At 37.9% G+C, this 23,647-nt stretch overlaps 1 protein-coding gene across 6 annotated transcripts in view; it reads right to left on the bottom strand.

Annotated features, from left to right (window-relative positions):
• The window catches only part of ADCY6 (adenylate cyclase 6), a 133,160-nt gene that overhangs the window by 70,829 nt on the left and 38,684 nt on the right, over nucleotides 1-23,647 (bottom strand). The window contains exon 1 of one of the 6 annotated variants that reach the window (XM_072409453.1): nucleotides 3,361-4,928. The exons of the other annotated variants lie outside the window; for them this stretch is intronic. Within the exon in view, the coding sequence (XP_072265554.1) occupies nucleotides 3,361-3,363 (3 nt within the window). The 5' untranslated portion in view covers nucleotides 3,364-4,928. Of the gene's footprint in view, nucleotides 1-3,360; nucleotides 4,929-23,647 lie in introns of those variants that run through there. 6 annotated transcript variants of the gene reach the window in all.

Raw genomic sequence — 23,647 nt, 5'->3', positions numbered from 1 at the left:
TGAATATGTTAGAATTTGCTACTTTCACAGACACTAGTAATATTAAACTACTGTAAACTACTGTAAGAATAAAAGCCCAGTGAGCAGTTAACTACTGTGATGTCTAGCTGAGTTTTTATGCAAGTTCATTTTTCCAGTTCAACAAGTTCATTTTAGTGTAGTTTTTTGAGCAGTCCACATTTTAAAACTCACTTGGCTCATGGAATAATTATATTATCAAATTTGGGCTTAAAGTTTACAGTAAATAATTTATTCAGGATTATACAGTACTGATACATTCTACATTTACAATCCCCAGCATTATGCAATAGCCACTACTTGTCATCAACACGTCCATGATGTGAATCTTCCCATCCTCCACGTTCCAAAGTATGAGAGCTGACTGTGGAGGCCAATGTAAATGGATCTGGGTTTTGTGGCATGATATGCTATCCTCCTGAATGTCACCATCAGAAGACCGGCACACTGAGGTCAAAGTGATGGCCATGGTCAGCAAAAATACTAGGTTGTGGCATCCAAGCTCAGTTGGTCTCAAGGGGTCCAGAGTGTGTCATGAAAATATCCAACACACCAATATACCTCCAATGCCAGCATGAACAGTTGATACAAGAAAGCATGGATCCATGCATTCTTGTTAATGTCAAATTCTGACCTTATGTGGGGCCTAAAGCATGTACAGCATTTTTTCTATGGCAGATACAGTCCAAATAAGGAACCAGCACATAAGGACTGGTAACCTGCAACATAATACATCTATTCTGTGTGTTGAGATACATTGGGTTAAGTAATTTTACAGTTTGGTGGAAAGGTCAGATGTTAAACTTAGCAGAAAGGTCAGGTTGAAGGATATTTACACAAAAACAAAAATTTAATATACTGCAACATACCAGTTTTTAGATGCAGTGGTTGCATTACTTTTTCCCTTTTTTTCAGCAAGCACAGAAAAATAGCAGTTTATCTTGCCAGCATAGTTCCAGTGTCCTTGTAACTTTCATGCACTAACCTGATATACAAAACTTTCTTATCAGTTTTCCCAGCTACCTTTTGCAAACTACAACAGAGTACACTGATATAAACTAGAAATGAGGGATAGAGGAGGGGTTAGCAAGCCAAATCAGTGGCGCAGCCCAGGGACAAACCTACCTGGCTACCTCCATAGATATGGAAGAGTATACAAGCACAGACACCCTGTATGTTATACTAAGGTAAATGCAAAGGAGACAAAACGAATGCAGCCATCACATCTTCAAACTAATGGGCTATAATACGTTTTATTTTTGAGTTACGGTATACCTAAGGCTAGGGGTCAGAAAGTGTACTTTTCCATTTGTAACACGCCCCAACACCCACACACTTCCTGGATACATGCTGGAATAGGTACACAGGTATTTACAGTCCTAAAAGTCCACAGCTGCATACAGACACCAGATTTGCATTACCCAAGATGTTTGTGATTGCCTGGGTTTAAAATCTGAAAAATTACAATCACATCTTTTGCTTGGGGCCAAACTTGGGGATTCTTTTACTTACAGTACCATCAACCACCACCACCAATGTCTACTAATAAACATAATATACAATGAATATGACTACTACTAATATTATTAAAAAGTTGGATTTTAATATTAATAGACTTTAATAGGCATTGCTATGGCAGAAGGCCTGAACAGGATTACAACTGAAACACTAAGTATACAAAGCAGAAATACTTGCTAGTTCAGTTCCAAAAAAGAAACATTACATAATTTATATTTGCATTTGACCCTCCCAGAAATAAGTGAGAAGGTTTGTACTCCTGAATCCAGCAGAGACCAGTTTATGATTGTCAGTCTGCTGCAGCAATCATTTTTGTTTAATCTATATCCACACTCGCACGCTGCACATTTATTTTCAGAACTGCTCTAGGGATCCCTCTGTCACTGTGGTATATTATTTATAGCTCTGTGTTTGTGGAGATAATTCCTGTACAATTATCAGCATTTCCACTCCTGCAAAGGAAACAACATCAGTCAGCTGCTGCATCCCATTGGTTACCTAGATTAAACTAACAAATAGATTTTAAATTATGATAAAAACCAAAATGATAAATTGACAGCTTCAAGAAAACAAAACACTGTTTCTATTGTCCTGGAATATTCCAGATAACCAAGCAATTAACATTTTATAACCCAGTGGCATGTTGTAACTAATCTTCCCATCACGACTTTTGTTCATAAAAGTTTTAAAGGTGCTTTCAATACAGGGATGTAATCATAATGTCTATTGTATTTTTATCCCAATTTGAGCTATTCATAAAGGGTTGTTTTAGGGCAAGTTTAAAAGCGCTTCGGGATGCAGTGATCCTGGCACGGCTCTCCACACAGCTGCCACCCTGCCAGCTGCTTGGGCACTTGCACCGCAGCGCTGGTACTTAAAGAACCGGCACCTGCATATTGACAGCTAGCAGCAGTAAGGGGCACGTTACCTCTCACTGCCATCCCCCTTTATTCATTATAGAGTTGCTGCTTGCGAAACGCTACATTTAGCATCTCCTTAGGGGAAGTGGTTCCCTGGCATGAGGAAGCAGTGAACTCACTTAGAGGGAATATCATGTCTTAGAGGAGATTTCCCTCACACCAGAAAATAGTCTCCAGAGAAAGTAAAAGAAAAATCTCCCCACCAAAAAAAAGGACCCCCCAAAGATGACATTAGTTTGAACCTGTCCAGGCGGTTTCAGGTACTTTAAACTTTATTATGATTACCAGAAAGGTTAACTTGAGTAATGACTACCTAACTGCAAACATATATTCACAACTAAAACGTATCAGAAGGCTGTAACACAAAAATATTCCCAGAGTAATAAATTATTGGAACGTGAATGTGATTATTATTTGCCAACCCCAACCCAATTATAAACATTAATAAAAATTGTAATCTTTGACAAACTGTACTGTAATGAGATGTACAACACCCACAACTTGAGACTTAAGAGGCCAACTAAATATTTAGAGCCCTGGTAATTGTGGAAGCTGTAATTGCCAACCAGGGATAATATTACTGTAACACCTAACCAGGGATAATATTACTAGCCCAAGAAAATATTCGATTACATTTAATATGTTATTTTAGTGTCAGGAGGCCTTATATGTTGATAAATATTTCAAAACTGTAAAAAGATTTTATCTTTTGGTGGTGGTGGTGGTAGTGATATATTGCCCCAGACTATATGGGCATAAACATACTGCCATGTTCATCCAAAAACACTGCACCCGTATACAACAAAATACTCCTAAATATCAGTACAATCTGCATTACTGAAATGACATAAAAAGTGCTATCAAGCACTGACTATTGTAAATTGTAAACCATTTTTTTCCTTACCATCACAGAATGCCTTGTATTTTGTAAATGACCAGTGACAGGCTAAGGAGAGAAAGAGAGTACAAATGACAAAAGGGCATCTATTACTGAATGAGAGCTGCAGTGTTTCCTACTTGACATCATAAAATTACCAATCACAAGGCAGTTTTCCTGTTTGGTGGCAGGGCCAAGGAGGGGTCACCACTTATTAATACAAGAGGATGCTCAGCCCTTCATACTGCTATACTTACCCGAGTCTCCTACCACATGTCCTCCTGCCATCCTCAGATACTGGACTGGTGTTCATTAACCTTGCATAACTGTGTTATAACTGTAGAGGTTTCTATATAACACTAAAATATACTATATACACTATCATATGACTTGTATTGAGCGCGCATTTGTTGTATTTTTTTTTGTTTTCTTTTATTATATATGCATCATGGATAAAATGACCTCTAATAAGATCTGTGTTGTTTCTTTAAAGAACCTACACTTTATACCAATAGTAAAATCACAGTTATCCACTATCCTCCTTTCCGGCCATCTCCACTCCCAACAATTTTTTAGAGAGTTACTGAAGAATTGGGGGTAAGGTCTGAAACCTAAAACCTAAAGAATAAACAATATAAACATAGCAGAGGTAAAGTCACAGGATCAAGGGAAGCCTAGCAGAGAGTAGCAGTGTGGATCAAAGATGAACTATTGAGTGTCCCAATCATACAACCTTAACATACTCTATTAGGACCTCCTCCAGGACCCTGCTCTGCTTGCATTGAGGATTTAATGTCATTTTTAGGTCTAACATTGCGTTGGTCTGATAAGTACAGGTTTGCTATAGTACAATTCACTCTTGTTTTCTTTAATAAATGATTGAGACATTTATAAATTATATAATCGCAGGTGGGAGGGGTACATGGAACTGGCAAGGTATAATTAAAGTTTTGGGAGTGTGGATAATTTTCCTGAAGAACTTTAGTCTGTTCACTTACCAAGGGATATTTCACTTAATTAAGTGAATTAGGTGAAGCTCTACTAAGTCAACTATCTAATCGCCAAGCAAAAATCCTGCTTTTTTAGACTTGCAATTTGCACCACATTCACCAAGCTAAGTGAAATATCTCTTCCAAGGGTATAATACATTTTGTAAACTATGTAAACAGTCCAAATTGCTTTAGTAAATAGAACCCACTGGGTGGATGAGCTCATGTGTGCAGTAATAGTAGGCACTTTTTACTTTTACCCTTAGAAAAGAACTTGCTACTCCATACACCAGCATGCAGAAGAGCCCTGAAGCATGTGCATCTCTCTCTCATGCTTTGTGCATGCACGTACATCTGAATTTTTTTGCTATTAGCCTGCACAGAACTAATGCAAATGTTCTATGTAATGGTCTGCACAATATACAGGCACCAAACCTATACATAGAAGAAACAATACACATACTGTGAATTTTACTTTACTAAATGCCACCTGCACAGAGACAGAAAACTGGTTTTGCAAAAGAATTGCAAAAGTTGGCAAACAGACAGGAGGTTGTTAAATAAATTACAATTCTGGGTATTACCTCTGAACTTAACCACAGCTAGGACACAAAGTATTGCAGTCTCCATATAATAACTGCATCCAACAAAAAAGATCCTCACAGGTTAAACAGAATAAATATCCAGCTATGCCACTTTTTAACTTGCATACATAAAAAAGTTACAGATTCTTACCACTACAGCACACTTTTATTTTCCATTGTACGGATTCATATTACATAATGATCTTTTAATCATTAACTAAACTCATAATCCAAGGAGAAAGTTACACAAGAAAAGAGTTTAATGTTATTACTGGAAAGACAATGAGGCCAAAACATTACCGCTGGCCATATACACAGCAACAGTTTTTAGGCTTTTTTCAATGCCAACAATCTTTTCTTGCACCACACAGCACATGGCATCTGTCAAGAAAAGGCCACAAATCTCTTCTACTTAGTTAGCTTCTGATTCATGGACAATCATGGATCTGGATTTTCTGTGGTTTGGTGGCTAAAAACATTCATTCAATTGCTACATGCACGGCTGACCCATAGTTACAGAGTGTGTAGGGGCAATGGACCCAAGGGTGGTATGATCACGGGTAAATTATTATATTATAAATTTAAATTCAAACAAGGACACACAAATTTTACCTTGTGGAAATGCCAATCGGCTAAAATAATCCAATTCACCCTACAGTCTTTTCCCTCTACAGATTGGGTGAGGTTTCAGACCATAAAAATCTTGATCAAACTAAGCCTGTAAAAGAGTTAAAGGTTGCTGTTTCTTAGCTCCTTATTGAAATACAAGATGACAATCTTTAGTCTTAGTACTTTCAAATGCAGAAAGTGATGGGTGGGAAAAATTAGTTGCATGACCTTATGTTAAGAAATGATGAAGCCACCAACAGGAAACACAGCCGAGCTGTCTTTGGGTATAATTTTCTGTCAAAACTTTTCTATACTGTACCACTTCAACCAGAGACCCTTCACTTGGTAATCTGTGAACCCTATCGTTTACCTATTTGTAATGAATAAAGTATATGTCTGGCAATATCTTAAGTATTTTCATAAGTCAATCTTTACATGACTAACAAACTGAATAAAATAATTCCTATATCAACCACACTCAAATATATATATTCACCTCCATGAAAACTTTTATTTAAGAAATCAAACAAGAAGCTTCCAACCCCAGCCTTTCATCATGAGGTCGATTCCCAGAGCAGCGACCATGTTGGCTGTTTGTCAGAAATTACATTTTTGACGTTATGATCTATGTTTTCTGCGTTTCCCACATCCCTTTGGCAAACTAAGTTTGTTATTTTTAGTTTTTATTAGCAAGATCTTTTTTCAGATATGACTGGTGGTTTATCAGAACCTTATACCAGACTTGTTTTGAGTTTTTTGGTCCTAATTAAGCAGTTTATATAGAATTAGCTGCTTTTGTCTAAGGGCTAGCACCAGAGAATATTAAAGGGTGAAAACTCAAACTACAAGCAAGAGCTTTAAATACTTCCAAATATTTTGGAAAACTATATAAATCATTTTTTCTCCCCAACTTTTACATTATGGACTAATTTTAGTTGTTAACCAACTAAAAATATTTTTTCTTTTAGGGTTGCAATGCTGCAAAATGAAAGATTTCACTGATAGGCTAATATGTAATTCATAGTATTAATACCTGCCAAATCAGCAAGAAAACATTGGTGGCGAATTGCGGCCTAAAATTGGTCTTATGACTCACATATCAGGAATCCATTTTTAAACATAAAATGTGGAACGGTATCTCTTAGCACCATAGTGGTATTCTGACAACTACCTGTGAATTGACCAGTGAGTACAGCCACACCACCATGCACAACTAGCTAAAAAATGCACTAATCTCTACATCTGTTCTCAGAGGGAACAAAATTCCTTATTGTGAAACGAAAAAAAAAAAAAGACGCTTGTCTTCTCTTTACAATTTCAGGTTCCTCCCATAACTGTGAGCACCTTGGTTTCATAGTTTACTTCAGTATTATATAACCAAGCAAATATTACAAAATAGATTAATGCTGCCAAATATGTTATAGCATTGTTCATCTAAAGATATGATCAACTGTATACGTACTATGGCAAAAGCAAGTTAGGGGTGGTGTTACCTTTGTTTGAACTCATGAATAGTAAGACTGCCTTTCAATTGATGTAACAAATATCAGCAGGACCGATAATGATGAAATTAGAACTTAAACTAGTAAGATATTAAGAGCAAACTGGAATGTCCTTGTAATCATGTATATAAATCTAACCCCTGTCGGTGCATGTATTTCCTATATACTGTACATACATTTATAGAGAAAAATACACAGACAGCTGACAGTGCACAAAAAATATTGAGCTTACAAGGAAATCTTGAAAATTATGATAACACTGGAAGAATGTAAAAACTCCTTATATGGCTGAAATACAAGGGGGTCATGGCAAAGTAATCTTCTTAAACAGAACATACTCAGCCCTGGAACTTTACACGACTAGGGCTTTAGAACTGCTGTGCAGATAAAAGCAATACAAACAAGTACAACTTGAGAATATTTGGCAGCAGCCAATGTGTTTGTGAGTGGCTGGGGAGCAGTACAAGGATAAGTATCCCCAAAAAAGTCTACGTATAGATCAGTTTTTTTTTTTTTTTTTAATAGGTTTGGTAAAAATTTTTGGTTATACAAAGTTCAATACAAGGTGACCAGATAATGTTACTGCCAAAATCAATGTTTCCAAACTAGGATTTCTCTTTTACTCCTTGTAAATGTGTCTTCCCACTGACCCCAACACTAATATACTGTGAGTTGCAGATATAATAATTATAGCAGGGATGCCCTGAAGGTCTGAAAGGTTTTTCAAGGGGTTCCCACAGAATAAAAAGGTCCAGAAACACTGGCCTAGATTAAAGGAACAGCAGCCTGGAGCCTATCTGAGATAGTTGAGAAATGTCTTTTTGAAAGATGATAAAGCAGTTCATGTTATAGGCGGTTTTCTACCCAAAACCCACAAAGCAAAATTTATTCTGCAACAGTTATTTTTTTTGCTGCATCCACATCTTTCAAATAGTGTAATCAGAAAAAAATAGTACATCGGTATGTTTTCATTTACTCAATGTATGTTTGGGCATTGTAATGATGCTGGAGTTCTCCTTTATTGATTTAGCTGATGTTTGTGAAGGGAGAGTGTACACAGATATCTTGGAGCAGTTTTTCCAGTGGGAGTACCAGGTGCCAATTCTGCTTAAGGCCAGAAACTACTTGTGACTTTCGAAACTAAAAGAGACAAAGAGCTGTGCAAAGAAGGAAAATCACCTGCTACTATTGAGCTCTCCAGCTGTGTACCAGGGGAGATCCGCTTTGTGTTCTATTTGTGGATGTAAATACTAGAAGTGATAACTTCATTTGGAGTTCTTTTTTTTAAATCCCTACTAAAAAAAATCTCATATGTATTGTCATATATATTTGCTGTCAAACTGGATCAAAACCCTTTTCCACAAGTAATTGCTAACAGCTATCTGGACAATTCTTCAAATTCTAACTAAAGCTAGCACATTCTGCATAGGTCTATTGGACTTGTTAAACAAATGTTTTGTCTTGTGATGGAATCTCTAAATGAGTGAGCCCACCCTGCCTATGTTTGTTCAGAAGAATAAGCAGTTACTTTAACGCTGTCCTTGAAAAGAGTTTTGTTTTTTATGTATGGTAAAGGGAATGAGCACTGTATTTTAAAAGAATACACATTGCGAGTCATTCAAGTAACGTTTTTTAGTAGGCAATGAGAATTTTAGCATATTTTATGCATGGATCCATGAGTTCCCAGTCTGGTGGCTATCTGTACAACAGACATATATTTAGGAAAACACTTGCTAATATACAGGATAAACCACACTGGCCATTACCACAGTGCACAATGACACAAGATAAAAAGATGTAACCAGCACACCAAAAAAGAGGGAAAATTAGACAAATTTATAATCACAGATATGCAAAGTTTCAAGCTACTAAGGATCTATACCAGACTGCTATGGCCATTTTGAAGGCAACTTCCCAGAGCACCAAAATGGTAATGGATGCTACTCTGGGCTGTGCAGCAAAAATGTTCTTGTAATGAACAAGAGCGTCTTCTCAAAATATCTTGCCAGCTCTGCATTCCAAAAGACTCTTCTTGGAAGTGTGACCATGTCATCTTTGCCAATGCATTTTGGGCAAAAGACAGGGGAAGTATACCATATTTTTTTTCCTGTACAGGTTACATTTTTCACCTACATACCGGTATTAGTGATTCATCCAATGAAGGGGATCTTTTATTTTATTGTTCCACTTTAAACATAGGGACACATATTGTCTCCTGAGCTCTTTTGCCATATAAACTAGACACATTTCCAGAGCTTAACTCCTGTAAAATTGCTATATAGTCATATTTATAATGAATCTCAATTTAAAAGAGTGGGCTATGCTTGAACAAAGTGACATTAGAAAAACGGATCTATAGCAGCAACTAGAAGATCAACCAGACCGATAGTATAAAACCAATACCTTTCTTAAGTTAGAACAGCTACTAACTGCACCACAATCTTGGTGAAAGCACGGGATGCTAAAAAGTTAATAAATAGTAGAACTGTAACAGCAAGTACAGAGGTTTAAGCTTAATGGCTTCACTTATTCACAGGGAGTTCTTTGATGTATCGGCACCCATGATGTTAAAGAAAGAAAAGGCACGCTTTATAGGGCACTTAATTTTTTATAGATGGTAATTTTAAGCCTGAAAAATAGAATAATGTTAGAAGTTGTCAGAAATCTTTAGGCATACTGCTAAACATCTGGCATTTAAGCTTACTACTACTACTAGGAGGCTACTATGGGTGTTTAAAACGGGAAGAAATCCCTAATACTGGTATAGTGAGACCGAGACTACATGTATTCTCTGCTTATGTAGTTGCAGAATGTAAACTGTTAGAAATGGTGAGTTTCATGATAAATGTACACTAGTGAATATTCTTAAAATTGCCAGATTGCCACCAAAATGAAAACATGTAAAACTGACAAGATAAAAGGCCACAAGCAGTGAACAAAACTTTCACTGTGTTAATACCATAGTCCAAGATTTTAGATTGTTATGTTTGTTTTATGCTTGTATAGCTCTTATAATTTTGTAAGCGCTTTATGAATAAATTATAATAAATAATCAAGAACAAAACATGGTAATTTGTACTATGATCGCCCCAGTGGAACAAGAGTCTGGTAAAAGCTGCACTGAACACAAGAGTTTAGCAACTGTTCTCATAACTATTTCACACAAAGCCTGGGAAGATTGAAATACAATGTTTAAATGAAGCAGAACTCTGGGATCCTTTATAGAATAAACAGTGCAGGTCACTTCCCTCTAGGCTGTTGCACATACGTCCATATGGAAGTGTCCTTTTCCTCTAGTTCCATTACTGTCATAATATTTTGTACTTGAAGCAGCTTCATCTAAAAGACGCAACCTATTCTTAGTAAAAAAAAAAAAAAAAAAAACCTAGGCCAACTAAAAGAATATAATAGATAGCTTTTGAAATTAAAAGAAATTGGTTTGTAGCTTTTCTGCCAGGCACCTAGTTTTAAAATATGCTAATATCCAAACAAAAACCTTCATTCACTGGGCCTGATTTATGAAAGCTTTCCAAGGCTGCAGAGGATACAGATTGGTGAAGCTGGGTAATCCAGAAAACCTGGATGAATCTGGTCCAGGATTTAAAATATTGTTAGCAAATGGCAAATGACTGAAGAAATCCAATCCAGGTTTGCTGGATCACCCAGCTTCACTGATAAAAGTGTATTCTCTCCAGCTTTGGAGAGCTTTAATAAATTGGGCCGAATGAGAGAATAATCTGATATAAACTGGGGGGAATAAAAATACGTGGGGAAAAATTAAGAAAAAAAAAATAGAACACAAAGCATTAGGGAAGTTCAGTGGTTAACACTGGACAAAAAGGGTCCTTAAGACTTGAATTGTAATTGCTTACAAAAGTTTAAAATTGTTGTTCAAGCGTTTAGAAGCAGTTTTTGTGAATATTTGCAGGTATTTTAATGCTTCAGAAAGATGTAATTTCTCTTTTGGGGAAAAAAGAGGTAATTTCTCTTTTGGGAATTAAACCAGATCCTTTACTAGGCTTAGGACCTTTCGTGTATACTAAATGTGTGTTTCCCTCCTCCTATCCATAAAGGTCCTCAAGAATTGGTTTTCCAAAGAACGAGGGAACAAAAGGAAGTAAGGACCCTTCCTTTGGGCAAAACCATGCCCTTGACTTGGCCCCAACAGCGGAAAAGGCCATTGATGGAGGAGTGGTCTCATCACAAAGTGACCTGAGTGTTGTGGCGGCCCTGTTTTTGAGGAGCTTACTGGAATCAAGAAGCCCCCTTTATAAACAGGGTCCCCAGACATTCACATCCTCTCCCTGGGTGATGAGTACAAGCATTTACAGTATCCCTTACCCTCCTGTTCCCGGAAAGGGTTAAATCTGCTCTAAAAACAGCACAGTAGAGCCCTCTTCCTTCACTGCTCCATGACAAGAGCTGGATGGAGCTTCTGTAAATGTGTACAGCCAATCCATTAGTGGGGCTGCCGGGGAGAACGGTCTAGATTCTTGCTGGATTGACTGAACATTAGGATAGGGGCTCTGCCCAGCTTGGAAAAGAACAACATTGCTAACCTGTGTTAGCCTATCCAGCCAGGTAGCTGGACTGCCTGTGCACAAGAAAACAATGCAGAACTCCATGCACCAGGCAGAGCTCCTGTCATTGCATTCAGCAAGTGCATCTGGACACAGCAGTGCCCAGCTGCCCCTTTGCTGGATTTTCTGAATAATTAAAGGAGCCTCAAGCTTATCAAAAGTCTGGTTTAAATGCTAGTGGGGACCCCATGCATTCAATTTTTAATAATATTATTTTATTATTAAAAAAATGTGCCTCCAAAAGCAAAACTTAAAACAAAAGTTTTATAAAAACAAAACTTCTGGCAAAACACAAAACTTGGTAATAAACAAGTCATGAAATGGACATGTACCTATCTATGCATTTTGCTTTTTAAAATATTTTATAGAGCGGTTTTGGTAAACAACTTATGACGTTAGCTTGATAAGGTAGTAGTCGTAATAGTTTCCAAGAAAATCTGCATATTTAGTCATGTACTGTCATGTAACAATCTACAATCTAAAATACAATGCCACATAAAATAAGAACAAAAAAACACCTTGTAAAGTCTGACTTATCTAACAAAGTTTGGATGGTGGCAGATGGGGTTGCATGTGTACCTTTATGATTACAGAGAGCAGAAGCAGAGATCCATATGCATATAAAACCTGGCAGGCTCTAGAAAGTCAATATTAAAAAAAAAAAAACCAACACTGATAAGAAACACATGTCCTTCAATGTAGAATTGGAGCCCCTGGGCTTTGGAGTCTGCCTCTTTTCTCTGCTTCATGACTATTCCCTGATTTGTATTGCCAGTCATAAAGGTGGCCTGTTCTGCGTCATCAAAGCCCCTTTGCCCTGACTCTAAAGAAGTGCCTGAGGACTCCACGGTCTCTAGCCATGTCCTCTTCACTGTCCAGGACAAGATAAAAAGTAGCAGCCAGGTATCCTTTACAAAACAGAAAGGCCAGGTCAATTGGGGCATTCCATTTCAAAGCAAGTATTTTATTTATATATATATATATATATATATATATATATATATATATATATAAGTTTATATATTTATATGTATTTTTTTAAATGATGTACATGTACTTTCGATACATGTTCACCTGTATCGAAAAAAACATACCTGCTAAAAAAAGGATTAAACGTATCTTTTAAGTTGCCTCTGCCTTTAAACATGGCTGTATAGCCTCTGCCTGGCACTGCAAGTATTTGCTCCTCCTGGATGTGTAAAATACCTGTTCCCCGTCTAATGCTCCGATTCCTCGTGTTGCCTCACTACAGAGTTTTTAAACCTGTTGAAGAAACCAATGCATGCATTGTGGGAAACAGGTATGTAACCAATCTGATCTGTCAAATACTTGCATCAGCTGGGGAGCAGGGCTGAAGTGGCCATTCAAGATATGGGAAGCCACTAAGTATATTTCTTCTTTAAATAGGTATGCTTTTTGATACAAGTGGCCCTATGCTAACCTGATACTGGGTATGCTTTGATTCCTGAAATCTGTGATAAGTAAATGATTGAGGGTCAGAGGACTGGTGCAGAGATGAGGTGAAAATAACCCTGGAATGGTACAGATATGAACAAAAAAAGGTATGTGTAGGATTTTGCATCAGAGGAGAAAATATGAATACTTTTTCCAATAAAAGTTCCTTCTAAATGTAGGTACAATAATTCCACTGGACCAAGCAGCTCCATTCATAATCCTTTGCCAGACATCAGTAGGTAGGAGTATTGTAGCACATTTTTTTTTAATCCTCTGTACAGGATAAAAGATGTTCTGCAATCTACCTTGTCATAGAAGAAAAAGGGCTAAACAAGTGCAGCCTCCTTTCACAAAAACCTTGTACCTTGGGTACTTTCCACTTTTGAGTCAAATTACAAGGCTTTCCTGTGAAGTGGAAGAGTTGGCCATGCCCGGATTCTACATTTATCTCCATTCCATGTTGACAGGGAGCACAATCAGGGGTAGACGTTTGGTAACTATTTGCTAACAGTTCATAGATCAGCCCACTGTTGTATTAAAAATATACTTCACAGAAGACAGGCTAAAAACCACAAACTCAGCTAAAACAGTTGCTATTTACAGCACAGAAGTAGAAAAATATTTAATCTATGCCAAATGGCCATTAGGAACACAGCTGGAAATGCTCACCAGAATCCATTGACTTTATTTCCCCAGGAAGCACTGATTACATGACCTATGCTGAATGGAGCAGAACCCTAAACATCTTTTGGACTGCAGTAAATTGTCCTGAGATACAAACTATACACATTCACTTGGCAAACCTAATATATAAAGTGGTTTAGCATATTCAGTCAACCACTTTATTAAAACAATTTCAGTTATTTAGTTGTTTTTCCAGGGGAGATTGTTTTTTTAGCCCCAGTATGATGAACCTGAGAGAAGCCAACAGTTTCATAACATAACAGACAAGGACCATTTGCAACTGAAATAATGTGTGCTGTCAAAGAAAATGAATGCATTTATAACTCTAAGGGATATATTTATAAAACAGGGAATTCGACATTCCCTTGTGGGAATCTTCCAGGTCCATGCATTTCAATGGGAGTAATTTATTGGCACTAGGGAATGTTTGAAGAAAAGTCAGATTCCTCATTTTAAAGTATAGCTCTCAGTTTACTACACAGGATATGTTTTTTGACTTGGTTTCCAGCTACCCTAACCTTTATTTGGTAATGGCTAGAATATAGCAATAGCAAAGCCAAGGACAAAGTAATTTTTTAGGTTCAGGCTTGAAACTACTTGATAAGAAAAAAAAAATCATACAGGCACTACACCGTCATAAATGCAGTATGCTACTTTTGTCATTTATTAAGAATAGCTCAAGTCAAGAAACAAAACTACTTTGTAAAAAAAAAAAAAAGTTTTCTTTGAACCTAATGATATAAAATATATACAGTTTTATTTACCAGAGTTTAAGTAGTACAATATTTAGAATGGAAATGGTCTGGGAATCATTTGATTCTTTACAACTGAAGGCCTCTGAAAGTCAGAATGGTAACTTATTATTAAGTATTTTATAGCAAGTTCTCTTATGGTGAGCCCGCTCTGTAATGTCACTAAATATTATTATTAAACAGGATTTATATAGCCCCAACATATTACACAGCGCTGTACACTAATAATAAATAATTCCGTTTGATTAGCAACATTTCACATTGTAGCCTAGTAATTGTTTTCCCTTCTCACCTAAATAGTGAGCAGTCAACAGGAGGTTTAGAAATCACTTTGCAAGGCTCTAACGAGTCCCAAGTGTATGAGCAGGAATTTGATAGTGTGCATCTCTCAGTGCTGGCAACTGTAGCAGTTTATCCTCCAGAGCATGGGGGGGGCAAAACGTTAATGGCAATCTACTGATCAACCGCAAAGGCAACGTGAGTTGATCTCAGAACCCTGTCTTACTCCTCCCTGCCGTTTACCAGCAGCCCTGCTGTACGTCTATAGGGATGCTGGGGATGTCTTTCAGTGCGTGAGAAGGCTGTATAACAGTGGGGAGGGAGGCAGAGAGAGCGGGAGGGCAGTCTGAGGTAAGCAGTGCAGTTCAGGCTCGGAGTTCAATTACCGAGATACCTTTGTACAGATTAGCAGTTCCTTTCCTTGTGCAGCACGTCATTGTCCTATGACAGGTGAACTGTAGCTTTCCTGTCACTATAGTCTTGTAGTGCAATGTCTGTGCAATGTTCTGCCATTCAATGTCTCATTACCTCCAGTCATTCAGTGTCATACTTAGTATATACAGTGCTCAACCCAGAAATGTTTTTAAGCTGGGTGGGAAGAAATTGTAGGCGGGTGAAAGCCCCTGTATTGTGACCAAACTCTTTAGTAACCATCCAAAAACAGCCGGGTGGGTGCTGAAAAGTGCCGGGTGGTGCGCCCAGCTAAAAGGGCCTGGGGAGAACCCTGATATATATAAAAAAAATATATGTTCAGCATTTTTATCGTTGGTAGATCATTTCGACTTAGAAATTTTTAAAGTAACTCGCAAGCCAAAAAAGAGTGTGCACCCCTGCTCTAGAGCATCAAGACCTTGTGATTAATATCCTTAACTTTATTTATGTGCCAAAGTGCAGAAAATGTATTTGAGATGATAGACAGACAGACAGATTGAGCGATCAATGTCACCTAGTCATTCTACATCAGGTGAGAAGTGAACCTAAAAAAAAATTCTCTGTAGTACATATTTAACCTCACAATACCACAATGAGGGGCTGAATATACTTTCCTGCCACAACACAGACCCTAAAACAACCACATAAAAAGCAGTATATTTATTTTGAACTATTGTCATGCTTATTAGAGCAAGCAGTTTAAAGCTGTTTTTGAAGCTTTCCATTTAGGAGCGATTGCTGGTAAACTTTCTTTCCTTTCGCATTTCAACTAAAATGTGAAGCCTGGCTACAGAAACAAACTGTCCAACCCAAAACTAATGATTAAATGTAATATTCTACTCCTGCCAGCACTGGCTATTAACAAATTCAGTGTTCTGCTTTTCTTCCACTAATATGATGTGACTACAAGCATTTATATCGTCACGAGGATGTTTTAGGCTTGGTTAATTGACAAACAATTGGGAAAATCCCAGATTAATCCTTTTTTAAATGAACCATGAAGTCATGTTTTAAGGATAATTAAACATGTTTAATGAAGCCAAATAATGACTTCGTTCTGCACCTAAAAATAAGGAGGTGCTGGTCAGGTCCAAGCAGTCATGTGCAAGTCATTTAGGGATATTGCCAAGGAACACGAGGAAAGTCAAAAGCCCCAAGAAAGCGGCTGTGTGTGTATTACACAGCACATTCACATAGCTTAGACTGGTTGTAAAACCTGGGTGTAATAAATTATTTATTTCTGAGCTCCATATCCATATCTTGAGTTTGTAAAAGGATTTGGGACTTTGTGTGTACAGGCTTTGGTGACTCTCTTTGGGACTCTCCTCCAACTCCAGGACGAGTTTTTCAAAGCTACCTGATACAAAGATTTGTTTTTCAAGCAGTGGTCCTAGAAAACAGAAGTGAGCTTCCAAACGGTGCACCTGTAGTCTTTAGGCAACCATGTTCTGGAAAAGTAAGTTAGCATTCTTTGGCCTGATACTCCCTCCTCTAATGATGTACCATTCCTGGATTGTCTGGCCTAGACTGAAACTACCAGAGATCATACATGATCAAAAAAAAAAGAAAAAAAAAAAGCAGGTGAACTAGGTATGTGCACAGATAATACCTTAATAAACTGTTTTTTTTTGGGGGGGGGGGGGGATTTTCACACCTTGCTAAACCAGAGATTCTGGTAAAATAACTGGGGAGAAGAATAATGATATAATTAGTATTATTCCATGGCCAGACACATATATAGAAGGTAACCATAAAAAAAAATAGTATAGTGCCACATCCCCTGATCAAATACTGAATTATAAAATGTTTAGGGGAAACAGAGTGAGACTTTCAAGGCACAAGGATTTGGTATATAGTTTTCACAACTGTTCGAAATAAATCATGCCACTAATAAACCACCTTTATGATTGTTAAAAACACAACTACTTGAATGCAAGGCATTAAAAAACTAAAATGGTTCCAATACAATTTTTCTGTATCACCCATTCACGTCATGCGTGTATGAATGTCCTCGACGCGTTTCGTGGATAAAACCACTTCCTCAGGAGGGATACTGATATTTCTACAAAGAATAAAAACATTTAATAATATATAACACCACGACTAGCTTTTAAGCTGCGTACACCCTTGCAATACACCCTTCACAACGACGCCAACGAACGCGGATTTTCGCTGGAAACAAACTACCGTCTCGGCAGGTTTGATTGAGCGATGATCGTTCACTATCTATTGTGTGTATGTTCGTTCAGTGATCGTCACAGTCACTCCCTGCATCGTTCAAAGGATTGGATCTAGCATGTGTACACCATTGGTGGATTATATTTGAACAATCGTATCATTGCAGCATGTACAGAACTGTGCACAATACGATTGTTCAAAATAGCATGCATAATCGTTAGTCAATTGTTTTCTAATGACAATTATTGCAAGTGTGTACCTAGCTTTATTCTTTAGTCCTAATTCAATAACTAACCCTTTTCCTTTGCCAGCATTTACATATTCCACCAGCATTTATCAATGACTTACTTATAACATTAACATTTGTTCACAAAATAGAGCCGAAATTTATATATCTAATGGGTATGTATGTGTGAATGCTTTAGGGAACATTAAAACAGATATTTTAGTGGGAGATTTTGTAAAGTGGCACTTTTAACCGGTGTTCTTGGTTGGGAGAAAAGCCCAGTACAATGATTGTTTGCAAAATGCTATAGGTTACCGTGTTTCAAATATTGGATAAAGTTATTCTTAGTTACATTTCTCACTTGTATAGGTAAAAACTCTTTTGAGTTTTGGCCTGGTTTTACAATGGTGGATGTCCAGAAAGTGAAATCTTACAAAACATACTTTGATAGATAATTTGCCAGTTGGATGAATAGTAACTCAATGGGTCTGAATTATTAAAGCTCTCCAAGATTGGGGAGGATACACTTTTATTGGTGAACACAAGTAATCCAGCAAACCTGAAATGGATCTGGTCCAGGATTGAAAACATTTGCCAACAAATAGTAAATGACTTACTATTAATTCCTTACTTAATCTTTTCCAGGTTTGCCGGATCACCCAGGTTCACTGATGAAAGTGTATGTTCTCCAGCTTTGGAGAGCCTTAATAAATCAGGACCAATGTGTCTAAAGAAAACAGAATGTGGTTCACAATTTGTTAGCTGAAGTAGAATTTGTCCTATCTGTTTATATCACTAAAGTCTGATGAAAAAATTATTTTTTTGTGATTCGAGGGAGCTCTGCCTTAACAGTTACCAAGTTTACAGGTAACCTCGTGTATTCATGTGTTTGTAAAAAGCTAAATAGTTGGGAATAAGAAACGGGATTATATACAAAGCCTCCATGATGGCAACACTGCCTCAAGGAATCAGCATGAAAGGATTATGTAAACAAAAGCAAATAATATTGTATACCTATGATTAGGAAAACAAAAAAACAGATCTCAAAGCAGCCTCAGAACATGCAACAAAATTAACCCTTTCATGCACTGCCAATTATGATCTACATCTGATGTCCTAGGTATATACTTCAAGACAGAATGCAACACAGGACAGCCAGCATGGAAGCAGCTGTGAAGCTCAGCAAAAAGATTATTTTACTGCACCACCCATATTAAAGATATATTTGTAAGTGGGGGGGGGGCAATATTTCCTTATGGTTTCCTATAGTACAGGTTTTCATAGGTGTGCAATAGATTCAGGCACTGTCTGTGACAACCTACCCATCTGATAAATCGCTGATCATTTATCAGGCTTTCAAATGAATTCTAAAAAAGTAATTCACAATGAAGACTTCAATAAGACAATCATTTATGCAAACTTTTTTTTGTTTTTCTTTTTTTAATTTTGTGTCTTATGTGTAGCTTTAGGCAAATAAATCCAGAATGAAGAAATCTGGAATCTTTGTCCTTGCTGTATCACTTAATGTATCTTTTACTTTTATAGCCTATGAATAAATCAGAGGTTTTGTGATGCAGCGATACTTGTACCTAAATAAAGTTGTGTTGTATGTTTTTAATTGAATTATTCCTCAGTCTGATAAGCCCCAGGTATACACAGATTTGCAGGAACAAAGTGTTCCTGCTTAGCTGTTATCACCAGCTTGTAATGTTTGTAAAACATAAATGTGGCTGCCTGCTGTTTATCCCACCACAGGATTTTATGTGTATAGTTTTTTACATTCACTCAATTGACAAGACAAAAACAAGTTAGTTGCCTTATGTTAACCATTAAATGCAAGTTCTAGCCAAAATTCATGTTCTGGGATTTTGCATGGTTGCTGGGAATTTTCTAACATTTCCTAGTGGCTTCATTGAATCCCTACCATGATTCTTCCAACTGGTGCTGCAGCTGCAAATCCTAATGATGGAGTCACAGCCCCTCGACAGATTCCTGACAGAGTACGGTATGCAAATGATTACATTGTGTAGCTTCAATTGACATCTTCATTATGGCCACAGAAGCCTAAAATCCCATGGGAAATCTCACCAATGGAAAGTTTCAAATCAACAAATAATAAAAAAAATTCAGGTATGTAAAAAAAAAAAAAAAAAAAAGTTTATTTTATGTGGTTCTTGCATGAAAAGATTTCCCTTACACACAGACAGATCTTGTCTAGTATCAACATTAACATTTTGGTCAATCTATTCCCAGGCCAGACACCGAATTCCAATAACAGAATAACCAATTTTTTTCCATATATAAAGCATGATATATTTATTTAATAATTTCAATTAGCAGAATATATATTTTTAAGATAATCAGCTTCTTCTCATTTGTTCAAAGCCTAGTGATCCTTTGAAAGGGTTTCCACTATTTTTGCCTTATTGTTATACATATGGAGTAAGAGATCCTTTTATCCTCGGCTAATTGTTGACTATATTGTTGCAGTGGATGAGCCCAACCATCCTTCCTCAGCCAAACTGCTCTCCATTGCCTCCTCATTCGGACTCCCACAGAACATAAACGGCCCCACACACATCGTCGGACACACTTTATACCTGGTATTTTCCAAACTCTGCAACCTCACCCTCCTTGACAACTCGCCATTTCCCCTTTCTGATCACAGCCTTATCACCTTTAACCAATCTAACGCTTGTATGTCATCACTAGCCTCCCTCAGCCCTGTTACTGTGGATGAAGTCTCCTCTCTTCTCTCATCATCTCCATCTACTACCTGTCTGCTTGACCACCCTCTGATCTACTCCGTGCCCTTTCCTCCACCCTGGCCCCCGCCCTAACCAAACTATTCAACCTCTCTCTTTCTACTGGTATCTACCCCTCCACTTTCAAACATGCCATTATTCCCCCTATCCTGAAGAAACCCTCACTAGACCCTTTCCTACTTTCTAGCTACTGTCCCATCTCCCTTCTCCCAAATGTTTCCAAACTTCTTGAGGATCTTGTCTACAAAAGACCCACCGATTACCTGAGCACAAACTCTCTCCTTGACCCTCTTCAGTCTGGTTTTTGAGCTGCCTTTTCCATTGAAATAGCCCTTACTTATGTGGCCAAATACCTTGTCAGAGCATGTCAGGCATTTTCCCTCCTTCTTCTTCTTGATCTTTCCTCTGCTTTTTAGACTGTTAATCGACCCCCATTCTAATACAACTCATGCGCTCCAATGGTATCAGTGACACTGCTCTCTCTTTGTTTGCTTCCTATCTGTCTGACCGCTCCTTTCAAGTTTCTTTCAATGGTAATGCCTCCTATCCCACTCTCCTCCCTGTTGGTGTTCCCCAAGGGTCAGTCCTTGGACCGGTTCTCTTTTTTCTGTAAACCTCCTCTCTCCGTAGTCTCATATCCTCATTTGGCTTACAGTACCATCTGTATGCTGATGACACTCAAATTTATCTGTCCACCCCTGACTTGTCTCCCTCAGTCCTGGATAAGGTCTCATGCTGCCTGTCAGCCATCTCATCATGTCTGACCGATTCCTGAAACTCAACCTGGATAAAACAAAACTCATCATCTTCCCCACTCAAATTCCAAATTTCCCTTCGACATATTCTTAACTGTTAAAAACACTGGTATTCTTCCCTCCCGTCAGGCACGTTGTCTTGGTGTTACCTTTGATTCTGCCCTCTCATTTACCCCCCCTATTCAGAACATTTCCAGGTCCTGTCACTTTCACCTACACAACATCTCCAAAATCCGCCCCTAACTGTCCTCTGAGACCACCAAACTCCTTGTACACGCTCTTATCTCTCGTCTGGACTACTGTAACCTCCTCCTCTCTGGTATTCCACTCACTCGACTCTCTCCTCTACAATCTATTATGAATGCTGCAGCCAGACTCATCCATCCTTGCCACCACTCCTCTTCTGCTGCATCTCTTTGCAGTTCTCTTCACTGGCTTCCATTTCACCTTCAAATCAAATTCAAGCTCCGGTGCTTTGCCTTCAAATCCCTCCACAGTTATTGTCCCTCCTACTTTTCTGACCTGGTAAAAAAAAATACTTCTCCAGCCGCTCTCTCCGCTCCTACGATGATTTACTAATGACTTCTTCACTCATAATCTCATCACACGCACAGCTCCAAGACTTCTCTAGAGCTGCCCCCAACTCTCTGGAATGGTCTTCCTCTTCTTATTCAGCTTGCCTCTACTGCTCATTTAAAAAAGCACTCAAAACCCATTTTTTCAATCTTGCCTACCCTTCTTATTCTGTCTTTTGAAACCAACACTACTTCCCACCACTACATATCTCCCCTCCTATTGTGTGTAAATTCCCCCACGTCCTAGATTGTAAGCTCTTCGGGGCAGGGTCCTCCCCTTCTGTGTCACTTTCTGTATTCATCTGTCATTTGCAACCCTACTCAATGTACAGCGCTGCATAATATATTGGCGCTATATAAATCCTGTTTAATAATAATAATAATTTGACCTAGAACCTCAAAAAAGGGAAAACCAAAAAAGGGTTACCAGAGTCAATTTAGATATGTAAAGGTTCCTTCATTTTGCACAACATTGGGATACAGGTCTGCCTCTAAAATAATAAAGAAAATCTCAGCACTTACAGACCTCTGAATACCCTTTAATGTTGACCTGTTTCAGGGGCATAATGGTTTTTGTCAAGGCAACAAACAGAACAAATTGTCTGTGTCACTGCTGTCATTTTTGATGTTTGTTTGAGGAATTGGTGAGGGATAATATATGCAAGATTGACCCCTAAAAAAAGACTCTTTCAATCAGGTATACCATACATACCCCAACAAACAACCATTCAATAGATGTATTTATGTTCTGGCATATATAAGAAAGTTAGTACTACTTAATAAGGTACAAAGCAATTTGGTCATCAATCTCCCACACTCCATTGACCAAAGAACTAACTTTCCCAATCTGATTTATAAAAGCTTCCCAAGACTGGAGAGGATACACTTTCATCAATGAAGCTGGGTGATCCAGCAAACCTGGAATGGATTTCCTAATGCATATGCGATTTGTTAACAAATGTTTACAATACTGGACCATTTCAGGTTTGCTGGATCACCCAGCTTCACTGATGAAAGTGTATCCTCTCCAGTCTTGGGGAGGTTGAATAAATCGGGCATCATGGTTCTACCCGGTAATTAATATTCCTTGATGAATAAACCCTGGATGAAGCCCTGGGAATGGAGTTTCCTGTGCTTTGTTTCTTCATCTAATCAAAACTATAATTATACACAAAACGGAGACCACAGAGATTATCAGCATTTAGTTTTGTTGATACTTTCTTCATTGTGACGATAAAAATTGACCACATAGGGCCTTATCTTTTAACAGATTAGTGTTGAATTCAGTATTAAATTTGAATGAAATGTCTAATCTATTAAAAATGTTGCACAGTTTATGCCTAGCATTATTAACCTCCCATGAAACACGATAGTGCATGAAAAGTACATTTCTATGATGGCTTTGAGGGAAGATGGAAAGTGCTAAGAAATTAGTCACCCAGGCTGCGATTTGCTAAGCAACAGTGCACTACGCACAATCAATGTATATACCTACAGTAAAGAGCCTTTCGAAGGAAGTTAATAAACAACTCAGTAGAAAACTGTTACCATGTTTACTAGGATAACACAAAATGTGACTCTGGTATAGACCAGTGTCTTCAAAAGCTGCACTACGGACAGATATAAGAAAACGGAAACAAGCTAACCTAGTTAAGTAGACCGCGTCACTTTAAATGTCCCCCTAGCCAACATTGACACTGATCTTTGACACTGCACCATCCAACACTTCCAGGGGTGTCTAGCCACTGCCGCTACCCTTCAGACGCTATATCATTATGTATTCCACCATGTATAAAAGGACACACTAGTAATGTGGCAGCTGGGAAGGGCAGCTACAGGAATCTCACACAAGGGATGCTGAAGCGTCCAGAGTCAGCTGTGGTGCTGTATGGCAGCAATTAGTAGTTGACTACAATAGAGTTGGTACTGGTACATGTATTTTTAAATCC

Source organism: Pyxicephalus adspersus, chromosome 1 (assembly GCF_032062135.1).
Source record: "Pyxicephalus adspersus chromosome 1, UCB_Pads_2.0, whole genome shotgun sequence".
In the NCBI taxonomy this organism is placed as follows: Eukaryota; Metazoa; Chordata; class Amphibia; order Anura; family Pyxicephalidae; genus Pyxicephalus; species Pyxicephalus adspersus.
The sequence above is the reverse complement of the archived record's forward strand: the minus strand, read 5'-3'. Positions and strand labels throughout refer to the sequence as shown.